Raw genomic sequence first — 16,975 nt, forward strand, 5'->3', positions numbered from 1 at the left:
GGTCGCTCGGCCGTGGCAGCCGGGCTTGGCTGAACTACGAGCCCCGCGTCGCCGCGGGCACATTCCGTGAGGTGCGGGTGCACCTCGGCCGCAGCCAGACGGGTCAACGTCTGCCAGGCCTGTGCTGCCGTATGAGCGTGAGGCGGCGGGGCCCTGTGCGGGCCTTGCTCCAGCCGTGCTCCCGCCGGCCCTCAGTCACGCCTTTTCTCAAGGGCCAGAGTTGCTCCGCCTTTGATCTCTTCCAGCGGTGCGGGTTTTGTCGGGGTAGCTAAATCTTACCTGGTTAGACTTGAGTGTGGATGCAGAACAACAGCTGCTATTTGCAGGTCTCCAAAGCCTTGTTGATGGAGAGTGTTTGCTTAGGGGGAAGAGAAGAATCGTGTAAGCTTTGTGGAAGTTCTTCAGGGATGTTTTGCGTAGATGTAAAGTCTTGATAAGTTCTGGAAGCTTGCTTCTGTAGCGTGTGGTGTTCCTAAAGGTTAATTTGCTGCTATGTAACTGCTGGGGTAGAATTGCCTGTTTAGGTAAAATACATGCAGTGGTGGTAGGGAGCTGAGAGTATTGTATTGTATTCGTGGTTTTCAGTGATTTGGGAAATACCCTCATCTGCTGAACTAGTTTAAAAGTACTATTCTTAGCACTGTTTAACTTAAGATCTCTTACAGCATTCTTGTTTTGCAGATGCTCAAATTCACTTCTGTGCATTTTGTTCCCGTATCTCTTTAACAAATTTTTGGGATTATTTATTCTGATGTTTTTAATGCAGGATTCCAGTTTGTCTTCTGCAGTTGATTGGCAACGGTGTGGTATATCTCTACGAAATACAAAGTGATTTTCTTTTTTTTTTTTTTTTTCGTACAGTGATAAATACCAGCATCCTGAAGGTCCAGCAGACCTGTTGTCTTGAGTTAATGAAAGGGTGCATTGCTAAATCAAGAGTATGACTCCTGATCAGCATGACAACAGGAATTGTAAAGCTCAGTTATTCCATCACCCTTGTTACAAACCAAGCAGGGTGCTGAATCTCCACCAGACAGCATATGAAAATTGTGTTGTTATTTGTTATGTTGCCATAGGTGGAGAATTTCAGTCAAGGTCCTATATGGAAGAAGTATTTCTTTACTTGAAATTTAGGACTTGTTTACAAATGATGAGAGTCATGATTGTTATTTAATACAGTTTTTTTTTTTCTTTTTCAAAGAGGTGGAGAACTGATGGAACATTCCGCTAGGAAGAATAAAAGTGTTCTTACAGGGTAGTTTGCTCAGATTAGACTGAGATCCATACAAAAACTCTCTCAACCAGCAGTGACTGGGAACCCTTGAGAACTCCTGAATGATTGATTGAGGTAACTCAGGAAAAAATATTTATCAAAAAAAATGGTGTGGGACAGAGATGACTTCTTATTACACAAAACTGTTAACTGTTTGGGTTGATATTAGGAAATGCAAGATCATGACAACTTGGTACTGTGCCCTAACTCAGAGTTTATTGCCAACGGTCTGCGATGAATCATTTGCAGTTGATAGGTCTGTGGTAGGCAAGTGGGCATGAGAGAGGGAAACAAGGAAAGCAGAAAAGGGGAAGGGAGTGCTGTTGTTTGGTGTCACAATCCTGCCACTCAACGGTAAGCTGTTTTTTTAGGGCAGCAAAAGATGAGAAAGGGAGAAAAGAAAAAGCTGCTGAATCCTTATGGGGCAGACACAAATACCAGTAATATTCATAGATCTAAGAGGTGATTGGTAAAAATCTTGCAGGTGAAAAAGTGTATGGGGAGTTCTGGAGCTGCTTAATTTTTTTGGTACCTAAAGGAAAGGTTGATGATGCCATCTCGTTCACAGTGACATGGGGTGGTTTGTAGAATAGCAGCTGCTGGGAAGAGACAGAGAAACAGAAAAAGAGACATGTTCAACTTTATCCCTTGCAGATTGAGTGGTGGTTGTAAGGAATGTTTGAAGGGAGGAGAAGCACAGATGTGAAAACTTGACAGCTGTGTGTACATACACAGTAAAACATAAAGACTATGTCCTTGAGGGGAGGAACGAAAAATAGCTTGTCTTAAAAGGGCTGGTCTGAACTCGATAAATTGGTACCAATTTATCAGTATAGTTCACCTGAAGAACATTTCTCTTGTGGATGCAGTTATAACATTGATATTGTATGCTCATGTAGATAACCACTTTACAGAACAGGACAGTCTAAGTTGATAGAGGTGACTTTTATCGACTAAGAAAAGCTGCATCCAGAGGGCTTTCACCCTTAAAATAACGGCTTTTATCCTGGTACCTCCTTTATAAGCAACAGAATTGACAGCTGCTAAGACTTCAAGGCTTAGATAGATGTGTTTGAGGGCGGTGCTGTCTCATGTTACACTGTTTAGCTTCCCAGGAACTTTTCGGTGGTTACTGGTAGTTAATTATAACTTAAAACCCCCTATTTTTTGCATTGTATTTTGTGAGTGAAGCCTTTGCAGCTCTTCATTTCTTGAAGTTTCAGTCTAGTGCTTTTCTTCTCTGTTTAGGTCTTGGAGGGAAAACATTAAGACTTTACATTTCACAGTCAGTTCTAAGCAGCTATGGAAGTAGAAAAGGAACACATTTATATTACCCCACCAGGTAAGTAATATTTTCAGTATTTTTTACTTAAAATTGCTAGCTGACTTGAAGTGTTCTCTGTAGAAAAATTGTATTACCTGTTAATTTTTAACAGTACTGGTTTAATTTAAAAAAAAATCTTCATCAGAAAGTCACAGAATAGTTCTTTCAGTTATGTATCATAGTGTCCTGCTTGATGATATTTATTTCAAAATTTGTTAAAATAATGAAGTTAACATTTCTTTAACTTCCTAAATAGTAGTGACTCTGAACTCCTTACCATCTGACTTCTGGTAGTGCTGGTGTGAAGAAGAGAATAACTTCAAAAGTAAAATGTGTTAGGTGCATTTAAGAGGTATAAATGCTGCTTTTATATAGCTGTTCAGGTTAAAATTATAGGAAACAAATGATGAAAGGTGTGGGCTGGCATGGGAAGAATTCACCGAGTACCTGTTAGAGAGTGCCCTGAACTGACTGTTCTGTCTGTACCACAAACGTGTGATAGTTACTGTGCTTCCAATGCTTAGTCAAGATTAGACTCTCGTGTTGTTTTCTGTGTCTTTCAAGGGTTATGATGATCTGCACTGACCTTTTTATACCAAAGAGATTTTGTAGTTTTTAAATGTTTTTCAGGAAAAAAATTGTATAAATGTGAAGGTGGTATGTAATGCAGTTGATGTGGAAATGTGCTCCCTATGACCTCTTATTTTAAACCAGAATTAGTTTAATGTGGGCAATACCTTGCTTCTCAGCCTTTTAGAATTATATGTGGATAATAGGTGGGAAATGTTCGATATCAAAATTGACCTAATTTGGTCAAATGAAATTTGTGTGTGAGTAAGGACTTGTCGAATGCTTTGTTAATTAAGGCAGCACCATAAAAGCACAGATTTTTAGTGTGCCTGCTAGGCTTAATAGCAGGGTAACAAATTTTGATAACTTTTTAATATATAGTAAGCAAAGTCTTGAAGTTTATAGAACACTGTTATTGCTCATGTATGTGTGTTATATGATATAAAAATGAGAAGCTGAAAGGAAGATCTGCATCATTTTATATGTACTTTTTATGAAACTACCTTGTTTTAGAAAATTGCTGAAAACTAGTGTATCTGTTTAAGCTATATTTTCATCCTAACTAGGTAACTAATAGTGGAGAGCCTGCTGGTTATAGTATTATGGAAAAAGAGGTTGCAGCTGAAAGCTATAGTGTTACATAAAAACCAGTTTAGTATGCAGTGAGAAATACTAAGTCTTACGGGTGGATGTTTCCTGTGCAGGATTTCCTTTAGTCTTGAACCCGAGATCGGGTTTGGGTAAGGAGGTTGTACTGTAGCCTCTCCTTTTATCCGTAGTCGTCAGATTCAGGATTGACTTGTGTTAATTGTTGGCCATTTTCTTTGGAAACTGAGGAAAAAAGGATGTGTTCATTAAAGAGTGTAGTTCCTGGACAGCCAGATTGCAGGTCTAAACTGGAGAAATTCAAGGAAGAGTGGACGTGAAGAATTCACATTCATGTGTTGAGATGAACTGGTTGTGCTGATGGGGTCTCCCTGGGGAGTGAGAGGAAGGAAACTTGTTCTGTTTGGGTTTGTTCTTTTTTTCCCCTCTGCTAGCTTTATGTAAATCTCTCATTGTTTTATCAAAATGTTAGACAAACTGAGAAAGCTTCTTGTGGGGAAACTTTTCCTGGATGTGATGCATGCTTTTCTTCTTTAGCTTGCTGCGAGCATAAAAGGAATGCTTTTGTGGGAGTAATGAGTGGAAAGATGAAGCTTAGACTGGAATGGCTGCATTACTGTTCAGCTGTAGCATCCACATCAGTGCACACTAGTATCTAAGTTATTTCTTCAATCATGAAGGAGGCAGTTGCATCAAACTTTTAGTTTTGTTGTGTAGTATCCTCTTTGATATAGGTAAATACTTCAAGGTTGGAAATGTTACATTAGTGCTCTTTGCTTTCAAAACAACTTTTCCTGAATCTGTTTTGAATTAAAAAAATATAGTTCTGAGAAGTATTGCCAAATGACTGTTGCTAATTAGAACGTATTGGAATGGTGAAGTAATACGTTCAGCTAAGTTCAAATGTGCTGGGTTTATGGCAGTGAATCTTTCTGTAAAGCCAGCTTGGCACAGCGGGAAAAGGAGCTGCTTCTGCCTGCCTCATCATTGCACTTTCTTGGGTTGGGGCTATAGGTTGTACCTTTGAGAGTCTACTGAATCCTGAAGAAGGGCTGTGAGAGAGATGAGGCTGTTCTTTCACCTGTGTGTTTTCCAGTTTTCAAGGACTCTCAGGGTACTAACTGGAATGTAAATAGGTCCCCAGGTGCTTTTTTTTTGTCTTGACAGGTTAGCAAAGGGAAGAAGAACTTTGAAAGGCTTTTGTTTCTAATGCTCTCAATAAGATACTCCACTGGATCATACAGCTTAAGTGGGGGACAGCCTTTATGAGAAAGAAGACATTAGATCTGAATTTTAAATGTGCATTAACTTCCTGAAGGAGTGAAATTACTGCATTTCTCAGTGCTCTGAGACATGTACAGATCTTTACATTGTGAGAGAGTTTGTTGTTGGGTATGAAACAAAGCTAGTTATCTACTATATATGATTGTGCTGGGGAATAAACCATGGCCATTTCAGAAACAGTCTTGACAAAAGCTACAGTGAGGGGCAATCCACAGAGAAGCAGCAGCAAGATCACACTGTTTTAAAAGACTTAGTTCTATGACTCCATTACTGAACTCCCCAGGCTTTGTATTAAATGGTATTTATTTTTGCATAACTTTAAAAACAAAAGTAGTGGTACTTCTATATTCTTGTGAGTCTAAATCATTGCTTTTCCAGCTGGTGAGCTGTGTTTGAAATTCCTTGAATGAGGGGAATGTTTTAGGTGATGAGGTGATGATTTAGGAAATTAATTCCACTATAGTGACTAGTCTGTTAACATTAGTGAGTTCTTTAAGAATTTACTGTATTGGCAGTTTTGTTTCTAAATCAAGAGATGAGTGGATGGAGGGAGAACTAGGCATTTAGATCTTGCACACTGAGGAGTTGTGATGGTTTTTGTTGAAAAAGGGTGGAGTTTTCTGGTCTACAGAAAAAAAACGGGTCTACCTGTTTATAAATGGTTTATTCATTTGCCTTCCAACTCCTAACATGTGCTCTGCTTAGATTGTGGATAGTTTGTGCATGGAAAGAAGGAACTCCTTATTACTATGATGTGTAGATGTATTTTAAAGACAATATCATTTGCCTTAACACTGTGGAAATGAAAGTTCTATTTAATGTAATCCTTTTTAAATGTTATGGTTTTTGGTATTCTAACATAAAACTATAAGAGATTTCTTTTCTGCTGTGTCTCTTTTTTAAGAACTTGAGAATCTAAGTGATGCTCCATTTTCTGGTGACGAAGAAAATGGTGGCTCTGAGGAACGAAAGACTGAGATCAATGGAAACTGGATTCCTGCAACTTCAATTACTGAAGCCAAAATAAACGCTAAAGCAAAGAGACGGTTGAGGAAAAATTCTTCTAGAGATTCTGGGAGAGGAGACTCTGTTAGTGACAATGGAGAGACACTTAAGGTTGGAGTTGTACCAACGAGCCCAAAAGGGAAACTCCTGGACAGGCGATCCCGGTCTGGGAAGGGAAGAGGTCTGCCGAAGAAAGGTTGGTGTAGCTTAGTGAAGAGGGGAGCATGATAAAGAACCTGTCCAAAACATAGTGGTTTTTTTTCCACTGGGAATCATTTTCATAAACCAGTCTCTGTGCAGGCATTTGGTTCTTTATGTTAGATAGCAGGTGACAATAGGAGATAATAGTAGGTGTCTTTCTTATCAGAACGTTTTGTATGTATATCAACAATTAACTTTAAGGTAAGTACCTTTTCTTAGCAAATTTAATACACACATTTGAACTGTGGTGGTTCACAGGACTGTTAATGCCAACTTAAAGCATAGTAATATTTGAAGAGTTCAGCTTTAACCTCCGTTAATTCTTGTGCAGTTTAATACTGCTTTTAGTATCTTACTGGAAAGTGATGAAAGGACTGGATACTAAAGTGGGAACATGTCACATGTCACACACCATTTTCAGCATACATTGTTAGGAGTCAGGAGGTGGGGACAGGCAGTGATATACATCACTCTTTAAGGGAAAGAAGTTAGACTGAACTCAGAAGTGTTCTTTGTGGTGCTCCTTGTTTACTGTGCCATATTTTGCTAGGTGGAGCAGGTGGTAAAGGAGTTTGGGGAACACCAGGTCAAGTGTATGATGTCGAAGAAGTAGATATTAAGGATCCTAATTATGATGATGACCAGGTAGGCAAATCATTTTTTTGCAGTGTTGTTTTTTATTGCTTTTATTGATTTCAGTTGCTGTGATGCTTATATTAATATGACCTATATAATTGACCTTTTGAGAGATGTGAATGCCAGCCTGGCAGTACTAAATGTTCATTTTTATGTTCAAGAATGGGCTGTTGGCTAAAGACTTGTGCACTGACTGGTGTACAAGTGTTACAGTAGAATACTCTCAAACCTTACCCCATGAGCCCTCTTTCCATGCCTGACTAGGCTGCACCCTTTTCCCTGGTGCATTCCTCACTGCTGGTTCCCATGGAGGTGGATGTTGCAGTGCTGCTCCATAGTGCAATCAGGCGCCATGTTAAAAATGCAACACAGACTTTCTCAAGTCAGGAGTTTTAGTAGGGGGACAGTATCCTTTTACAGATTTTTCTCTTCCCTGTATTCCCAACTCTCCCCATGTCTTATATTTCCTTGGTATAAACACTTCAAACTACTGCAAAGTTGACAGCCTGAATGTTTTGTTCGCATCTGTTTATTTAGAGTATTTGGAGAAGATCGTACTGTACAGCCATATTATCAGGGGAAAGCCAAGGGAGCTTTATAACATGAAATCTGAGGGAAGAAAACACTGTTTACAAACACAGATTACTGAAGTCTCTGAGATCAATACAATTGTGAGACCATAAGTAAATTCTGTATAACATAAGCAGGGCGATGGTGGTGTCCTTAGAGCAGAGGCTGTTTGTTGTAGCCATACATGGTATGTGGGAATATCAAAACCTTCCAGTGTCCATTTTTTCCCTGCAGTTCAACACCTCACATTAACAGATAGGTATTAAAAATGAAGCTGATCAGTGCATAAAAGAAAGTTTAATGAAGAGTGAGTATTCAATGGAACTTGGTATGCTTAGCTTTTCTAAGGTTGTGAACAGAGATGGATGTGATGGGAGGATAGGCTTTTGGACCTCGGGATCATGGAAAGCTTCTTTCCATTAAGTATTAGTTGGAAAACTTCTTTGTTCAGATTTCTGTAATCTGTAGTATTGCTCTGAATGTTACTGCTGTAGTTAGTGAAGAGCAGGGAACTGAATTACAGCGGGGAGATCTGGTCATGCTGGAACTTTGCAGGACCAGGTTATACAGGAGGCAGTCGCTGTGTGATTCTTTTTCCACCTCAGGGAATGTCTTCACTTGGAACTGTTCTGAAAATGCATTTTCTCTGATTTATACATGCTATCGCCTGTCTGGTCTCAGTCACTAAGGAGGAGGAGAACTTGCTGTCAGGGACTGGAGTGCTACTTGCAGGGAAAGGTGCTGAAAGTTACATCTCGTGCTGTGGCATGGTGATCTGCTGGGCTGGGACAGTTTTTGTTGCTCTCCCTTCAGTGCGTAGTACGTAGGTGATTGATTTCTGCGTTCACGTGGTGTCAGCAAAATCCTAGGAAGAGAGTTTAGGGTGTTCATCATTTAGCAGTAAATTCAGCCTTGCAGTGGAGTGCAACTAACAGTAACCATATAAGCAGCATTAGATTTAGCCAGCAACGTCCACACTTTAATGGTAGAGACACAATCTGATGTTTTCTGGCTGAATACTGACTGCCAAGACTAAAGCATTAATGATTTAGGAAGATTATTTTAATGCTATTAGTACTGCATAAGACGTAAGAAGAGACAGTACTGTTTACAAAAGGATATGTGCTTTTGTTGTCTTTTAAAATAGGAGAACTGTGTCTATGAAACGGTAGTTTTACCTCTGGATGAAAGAGCATTTGAAAAAACTTTAACACCAATCATTCAGGAGTATTTTGAACATGGAGATACTAATGAAGTTTCGGTATGTCACGTGCTTTTTTACTACTTTGTTTTAGGTTGCAGCTGTAGCCATAGCTGCAAACCTGTAGCATACAATGGAATCCAACTGCTAGCTATAAATGAGTGTATAGAGATGCTGGCAAGAAACATGCAGAAAGAATTCCTAAGCAGTTGTATTAATTACATGAGCAGAAGCATATATGTAAATATTTAAACATAAGCATATAATTATGTATATATTTAAATACTATTACATAATATCTATTTATGTAATAAAATTATGAAATCTTAATCTGCTTTGTTTTTTCCAATCTGATTTAGGAGATGCTGAAGAATTTAAACCTTGGTGAAATGAAATACAGTGTGCCAGTGCTGGCTGTTTCCCTGGCATTAGAAGGGAAGGCTAGTCACAGGGAAATGACATCTAAGCTCATCTCTGACCTTTGCGGGACAGTAGTAAGCAAAACTGATGTGGAAAAATCCTTTGATAGACTGCTGAAAGAACTACCTGAATTGGTGTTGGATTCTCCCAGAGCACCACAGGTACATTTGTGAAGTTTTATGCTAGTAGTCAAAAGCTTTTTTCTTTCACATTGTGGCTAAAATTGATCAAGTAAATAGACTGTGTATTTTATAAACTGTCTATGGATTGTCTTGTTGTCTGTAATCTCTCACTTCCCAGGTGGTGTTTTTACTTTGAGATGGCTCATTTAAATAAAATCTAAAAACAAAGCACATTATAATTGTCTACTTAGAATTACTTTGAAATTCAAGGTTTAATTAAGATGTTTCCGTTCTGTTGCAGTTGGTGGGCCAGTTCATAGCTAGAGCTGTTGGAGATGGGATTCTAAGCAGTACCTACATAGATGGCTACAAAGGCACTGTGGATTGCGTCCAAGCTCGGTAACTTTGTTGTTTTCTCTGTATAGCTAAGAGTTTTCTATTCCAGTCCCAAAGGCCAACGGTGATGATCAGGAATTTAGGACTTCAGGATAAAGCCTATGGTTCTCTGTAACTTCCTATTTTTAAATTTAAGATTATAAAAGAGAAATCCACAAAGTCTACAACAACAACAAAATCCAGAACAGCTCAGGTCAGAGGAGAAGTACTGAAAGTGCCTGAAAAATGAATTAATACATTTGAGTTCAGCTTGCAGAGTTTGTTGTCCAGATTACATTTGAGGCTGAAAAAAATAAGCTGAAACAAGAAGGGATTATAGAAGGTTTTGTCCTTAGAAAAAGCTTTAATGTGATTAGTGATTAAATATAACATCAGGACAGATGCTGTAAATATGTTGTGAAATACACAAGGGATTGAATGTTTTGCCTTTTAAAGGTTTGAAGCTCATGCAGGGCCTTCTCAGACTTTCAGTGTAATGCTTTATTCATCAAGAAGTGTAATTGTTTTCCACGACAGGGTGAGAAGTTTGAAGGAGCAGTCTCTGACAAAAGAGGGACATTAATAACTAGCTTTAGCTGTTAACTAGCATTAATAACTACTGAAGCTTCTCAGAGCTCCATTTGTAATGATTATAGTTGGGTCCTTTCAGAAGGCAGGGAAATGCTTAGCTGGTTAACTTGAGTATTCAAATCATGAAAATTGTCAGTTATACAGATGTCTGCTGTGACTTGAAGGATTGCAGCCTGCACACTGGACATCTGGGATGCTTCACTGCCTTTGCTATTCCTTGGCCGGTCTTTTCTGCTCATTAAGTCTTGGTGAATAGAGTTATTGTCATTGACTAGCCCCCAGTATGAGAACTGGAATAACTGTTCCTTCTTTAGCTGCTTGGTGCTTAACTGGATCTGAGATTTCTTTTTTTCACCTTACTTCCTTTTTTGTTCTTTTCTCCGCAAAATGGCAAGTTTCCCTAGTTCTCACCATCTTTCTGCAAATGCATATTTGCCTCCTGAAGTGCTGTTTTGGCTTAAGTTGTCAAAGTTTTGCAACTCTTTAGACCCAAACGGAAACTATTTCATTAGAAAAGCTGTTCTTCAGTTCGGAAGCAACTCAAGTCTCTGGTTAGAGATACGTATGCCAAGCTGCATTCTTAGAGAAACCCAGATAGAAACCATCTCTACCTAAGAAAATATTAAGTTATTTCTTGTGAGGATGTTTCAGGTTCTGCACTGATGATTCAGACCTGCTACCATCACAGGATTGTTACCTGTCCTTAGCATGGTATAACCAAAAGCATAGAGGTGGCAGAAAGAGAATGTGGGCAGCTAGACACTGTTGATCCAGTGTCCCCATGGAGCTGATAATTCTGACTGCTTCCCAGGGATCTGGTCACTGCCCAAAGAGGAATGGCAGTGGGGGAGGTTACAGAAGCCTTTTAATGACGTTTGTAATAACTTTTTAAAACCCAACTTTTGCTTTCTAGAGCTGCGTTGGACCGAGCTACTGTGTTGCTGAGTGTGACAAAGGGTGGGAAGCGTATAGACAACGTGTGGGGGACAGGAGGTGGCCAGCAGTCTGTGAAACATCTTGTTAAAGAGGTAGGTGACGCTGACAAAACGCTTCTCTCCAGAGTTTAGCGTTTGTCTGAGCTTTTCTTGTTTGGGGTGGGCTGAAGAGATACATATATCCTGTAGCAAAATGATGTCTTGAGTGTTTTGACTTTTTATTTATCTACATAGGTTTTTAAAAACTACTTTGTATAATGTTGATGATTTTGTAGTATTTGTCAGTGCTAGGAACATATATATGTATATATATTGTATTTATTTATAAATTTATTTTCGCTTTAAGCAAAACTTTAAGCACTTAGCTTTTTAAGAGCTGACAGTATAAAATGGTGAAGCAATTAGAAGATCCAAGATAAAACTGGCTAAACTAGATAAACTATTATTATTTCTTGGCATCAGTGATTAAAAGCACAGTAATAAGTCAGAAAAACAGAGAGGAAGAATCACAAATGTTTGGAGATCCATGCTATGAAGTAGGCAGATTTAAAAGAAAAGGTCATGTTACAGTTTCCACATTGTGACGGTAACAGATGATAGGAGAAAAGAGTTCAGGAGAGAAGATGAACTTAATCACACCCAGATCGACCTTTTAAGTTGATGTGCATCTTATGAAGCAATGCTTTTCGTGCTTGTGTGTCAACAGTATTAATACTGTTGATAGGTATTTGGCTTACACTGTGTTTCAGGTTGCTGATAATGTCTCAATCTAATTTAATTTATAAAAACTCTGCCAGCAAGTTTCAGAAACTAACTTGCTGCTGGGCTGACTGCAGATTATCAGAACAGTTGACAGCTTTTGCATTCTGTATCTCATTAGTGTTGGGATTTCTGTTTGTTTTAAAATCCAATAGATTGATATGTTGCTGAAAGAGTATTTGCTTTCCGGAGATGTACTGGAAGCGGAACGTTGTCTCCAGGAACTGGAAGTACCCCATTTTCACCACGAACTTGTGTATGAAGTAAGGAGAAATCAGAGTCCCTTTAGTAACTGTCGTAATACCAACAGGTTTGGTTTGGTTTTGGTGTGCGCACGCAAATGTTCCAATGTTATCTGGATAACTAAACTGTTTCATGTAAAGTTAATGGCTTGTGTGCACATAGTGCAAGTAAGCTGCTGCTTACTGGGGGAAGGCCCAGAATTACTTAATTTAATTCATTTATTTAATTAATTTCATTTAATTTACATTAATTTAATTTCATTTAATTAATATTCATTTAATTAATTCAGATTATTATAGATTCCTGAAAAATAAGAGCTCAGTTTATTTTCTGCTGAGGAATTGCTCAAAAAGCCTTGCTTTGTTTTGGTGTGTTTATTTCCTTTTAGTTTCAGGTATTTGGGTATTCTAATAGGTGTTACCTGTTTCCATTAAGTTCTAGAGGGTGCAGTTGTTCCATCTAGCACATTTGTAGAAGCTCTGAGATATTCCAGAATCAGACTATATGAGGGAAAGATCTGCTTTGCTGTATCTGGGAAACTGTTCCCATTTGTACTCTTTCATCTGCCACATTGGGAAATGGTTGTTTACCAATAAAGCCAAACACCCACGATCTACAAAATTTTCTTTTCAGTACATTTACTCCTTTTAGAATTCCTTCACGATAGAAAAACAGAGTCCTTTTAGTTGATGGGGCTTGTGGAGATCTGTAGATTTTGAACTTCTTAAGCTCTTCTAAAATCACAAAGTAATCATACATACAAAATTAATGAATTGCTGTCTGTGCTGCAGCAACCATAAGTCATGTATCTTTCAAACCCAGCCAGGAAGGCGATGCTTTTCGCTCTGTCTAGTCCCTTCTGGTTTTCCATACCATTTAACTTTATTCAAATAACTTTTCAACAATTTTTCTTTTCAAATAATAGTAATAAACTGAAATTGTGAGTGGATGTTACAAATGGACTTGTCTCCCCAGAAAACACGCAGTAATGCAGTCACCCCTTTTCACACCTCATAGGCTGACACAGCAGGTACTTGAAGCAGTTTTCTTTTTAGTTCAAATGTTTGCATGGTGTGTTTTAGGCCATTGTAATGGTTTTGGAGTCCACTGGCGAAAAGACCTTTAAAATGGTACTGGATTTGCTGAAATCTCTCTGGAAGTCTTCTGTCATTACTGTGGACCAAATGAAAAGGGTAAGTTAAGTGTGGTATTTGGAGTTGGGGTAAGGTCTTCCAAAATTTGTATAGCTTTTACCTTCTCTTAAGTACTGCTTGTACTCTTGTTGACTGCTACTTTTTTTCTTCAATTCTCCGTGGTTGTTCACAGACACCTGTGACTGACATATGTACCGTACTTGTACTGGAAGAAGTGCAGATCAATTTTGAGTATTAGCTCTTTATAGAAGTGCATGGTACAGAATGTTTGAATCCTCAAAGATTTTCAACTGCTTTTATGCATTTGAGTGCTTAAAACTCATCATCTAAAATGCTGCAATGTAACTTTGTTTTTTTTCTTAAATAGAAGTTTTCTTTTTACCTAGTAGTTCTTCTTATTTGAAGTAGTACAGTAAGGACCCACTTAATTGCAAATGTCAATTGGAACAGCTAATACTTTTCACAGTTGGGATCATTGCTGGTTCTGCTTCTAGGTATGAATATAGGACAGCTGTTCTGTCCCAGGGCAAGCTAGGTACCGCACAAAGACTTGTGTCAAGATTTATCCAGCCATGCTGCTGGTGGCAAGTGATGGACTCATCTCTGATTGTCACCAGTGTTTCCTTCACTGCATAAACTTATAGCCACATTTTCTTCATTTACATGGAAGAAAAATAATTTTTTCTTCCTTGTATTACTAGCCATGCGACAGCAGCCAGGCTATCTTACACATTCTGTACCTTGCTTTTCTACTGACTTGCAGCTGCTCTGCTTTAAGTTTGTTGAAACTGTTCATAGCGTAAATGAAACTACATTGAAAAATAAATCCCGAGTGCAAAAGGGTATTTAAAAAATTTGTAATAAAATCATAGCATAACCAGATCATTATCTGACTTCTCACACTGCAGGGCTATGAACGAGTTTACCGTGAAATCCCAGATATTAACCTGGATGTGCCACACTCCTATTCTGTGCTTGAGCGGTTTGTAGAGGAGTGCTTTCAGGCTGGAATAATCTCCAAACCACTGAGGGACCTCTGTCCTTCAAGGTACGTGTTTGATTGTAGATGGGTAAAGGCACTGCTTCTTGTGCCCGCTGTGGGTAACAGAAAGCTGGATCTTACGACTGAAGTATTACAGATTGGAACTGGAAACTGTGGTGGGTGGAGAAGCAGAGGGCTGGACTGGTAAATGGTTTATTAAGAAGCTGCACCGATAGGAAGTGGAGGCTGGGATAAACACTGCGGAGAGTGAGCCTCTGGTGTGTCCCAGGCAGTAGGCCTGTATGCTCCCCAGAAGAGGAAGGTCCAGCCCTCCTCTGTTTTGATGATTTGCTTGGTAGAGATCAGTGCAGTACTGAGATGGAAGAGTCACAATGATGCATGCAGGTGACAGCGGAAAAAATAATGTGAAAACAAAATTGCTTAAAAATGGTTTAAATATACCAAATGTCATGAATAGAGTTCTAGAACGAGACAACCAGTTCTCATGTTTGTCTGAAGGAACTGGGACACTTACGTGGAATAAGTTCTACACACCTGATCCCTTTGTATTTGTCATGTGGTTTGTTATAGTACTTTTGGTTCCTTAGTTCACTTGCTCAATAGCAGACCTAGTGTTGTTTGAAGTGTAGCTAACCAGTATCCTGTGCTCTCCTCACTGGTCACAGTATGATTACCAGGTTTCATCTCCTGTGGGGAATACACGTAAATCTTTTAATATGACAGAACTATTATTCCCAATTCTATGCATCAGGAATACCATCTATGAGATAGAACTCTGCCTGTTTGGGTGTTTTCTGTAGTTTCTTAAACCATCTCGACAGCTTGTGATAAATTTGCATTTTGAAATGTTTATCAAAACCACCCTCCATTTGTGGACTTCACACTTGAGTTTGTGTCTATCTTGGTATCGAGTGCTCTGTGGGTTTGGGGTGTGGGAGGGTTGACAGTCATCACTGCAACAAAAGCTTGACGGTACTTCAGTTACCATTAATATGCTGAGGGGCATTTCTGGCTTATGTACATCAGTTTTGGGTAGAAAACCACAATTCCTAGGCTTTCAAACTAGCATCTTTTACAAGAGTGAACATTAAAACGTGGACAAAGTATAAAGCGCTTGACAGCGCAGATTTTGAAAAGGTTCTTGCCAATAAACCTAGATGTGAGGGACCGTGGCAGTGCAGGGTGAATGGCTGGACTCGATGATCTCTTCCAACCAGGTGATTCTGTAAAATCCATCTGAATCTTAAGCAATTTATCAGTGGTCAAGAATTATCAGCTGATCTTGCTGAACTTGCACACCTTGACTCCCAAGACCAAAAGAGTATTCTTCTCAGTAAGAGAAAAAACAAGCAATGCTATTTTGAATTACTGAAAAGAGACTTTCTCCTTTCTTATAGGGGCAGAAAGCGTTTTGTGAGTGAAGGAGATGGAGGTCGTCTTAAGCTAGAAAGCTACTGAGTGTCGGGACCAGCTCCTGAAGCCTTACGCGTTTAAAGGGAAAATAGCTAACTATATATACACACAGACACGCATGCTCTTTTGGTGTGTGTGTGTATGTACGTATACACACGATATACCAAAATTGTAAGAGTTGCTTAGCACAGTTCATATTTTTTTAAAAGCATATGTTTTGGGTACAAATCGTTTTTGTGGTTTTCTTTTTTTTTTTAATAGTTTTATAAATTTCAGAAAGAAAACTTCTTTCTTTGGGCATATACTAGAACAACTGGCCACTCCGCTGTGGTGGTGCCTTCAGATAAGCTATCTTTTTAAGTGCCATACAAACATTTATGACCTAATCATTCCATCTTCGCATCAATGTCTGTCTGCTGCTCTTGTTTTCAAGGACAGTGTTGTCATCATAAAATCACTGGTTTATATGAAGCTTTATAGAAGGGTCAAGTTAAGCTGCTGTGATCCCATTTCCATTGCTGCTGAAGAAATGTGCTGTGCTTTGGGAGGAAAAGGAGCTATTTCTTTGTTTCAGAGAGCCCAAGAAAATAAGTTGGGTTATAAGATTAATGCATCAGTTCCAGGGGAGAACACTGGTTGGTTTTAACCCCCTCATACCAAACTTGTCTTTTTTTCTATGTAACTGGAAAAGTGAAAAGTTCTGATAAAACATATTAAAAAATATTTTTTGTGAAGCTCTCCTCTATGCCTCTTTTTTTTTTAACAGAATAAATGTAATTGTGATCAGATCTCTGAAGTGTGTGCAATCACACCTCCCTTTTGTATTGCAATCTGCAGAAGAGCACTGGGTGTTAAATTTACCAGATGTGGTTTTGAGAACAAGTGACTTGGGTGGAAGCGTTTAGGCTGGCACGGGATAGTCTGACACTGTCTGTATGGTGCAGCTCTGCTGAGCCCCTTCTGAAGGACAAGACAGATCTAGGGAAGCCTCTCCGACAGCAACACCATGGAACCCCTCCTGCTCCGTTACGGTTTCGAGCTTTGTGTCAAGATTGCCGGAGCTCAGACATGCTGGGAAGAGCCCTGACGGGCCGGGCGCGGGCTGTGCTCCGGGAGATCGTCAGCCCTTACGAGACCGGCGGGGCGGCATAACCCGCCTCCTCCCGCTGTCCGCCGGGGCCTGGCCCTGGGGCAGCACCTGCCAGGCTTCCCGTACCCGTCAGACTCGGCAAACTAAAGGTGCTTTTACAACGTCGCGTTGGGAGCGAGAAGTGGCGCTCGTAGCGAACC

The 16,975-nt window shown here is 39.4% G+C and overlaps 1 protein-coding gene across 1 annotated transcript; it reads left to right on the forward strand.

Annotated features, from left to right (window-relative positions):
• Nucleotides 1-1,199: 1,199 nt before the first annotated feature.
• PDCD4 (programmed cell death 4 (neoplastic transformation inhibitor)) lies at nucleotides 1,200-16,416 on the forward strand. Its single transcript, XM_010132827.1, has 12 exons — nucleotides 1,200-1,348; nucleotides 2,522-2,615; nucleotides 5,962-6,258; nucleotides 6,814-6,908; nucleotides 8,617-8,730; nucleotides 9,030-9,251; nucleotides 9,514-9,611; nucleotides 11,092-11,206; nucleotides 12,028-12,135; nucleotides 13,198-13,308; nucleotides 14,178-14,317; nucleotides 15,670-16,416. Exons 2-12 carry the CDS (start codon nucleotides 2,576-2,578, stop codon nucleotides 15,728-15,730), a joined length of 1,401 nt encoding a protein of 466 aa, XP_010131129.1. The 5' UTR covers nucleotides 1,200-1,348; nucleotides 2,522-2,575; the 3' UTR covers nucleotides 15,731-16,416.
• Nucleotides 16,417-16,975: the final 559 nt, after the last annotated feature.

This window comes from Buceros rhinoceros, unplaced genomic scaffold (genome assembly GCF_000710305.1).
Source record: "Buceros rhinoceros silvestris isolate BGI_N320 unplaced genomic scaffold, ASM71030v1 scaffold9363, whole genome shotgun sequence".
Classification (NCBI taxonomy): domain Eukaryota; kingdom Metazoa; phylum Chordata; class Aves; order Bucerotiformes; family Bucerotidae; genus Buceros; species Buceros rhinoceros.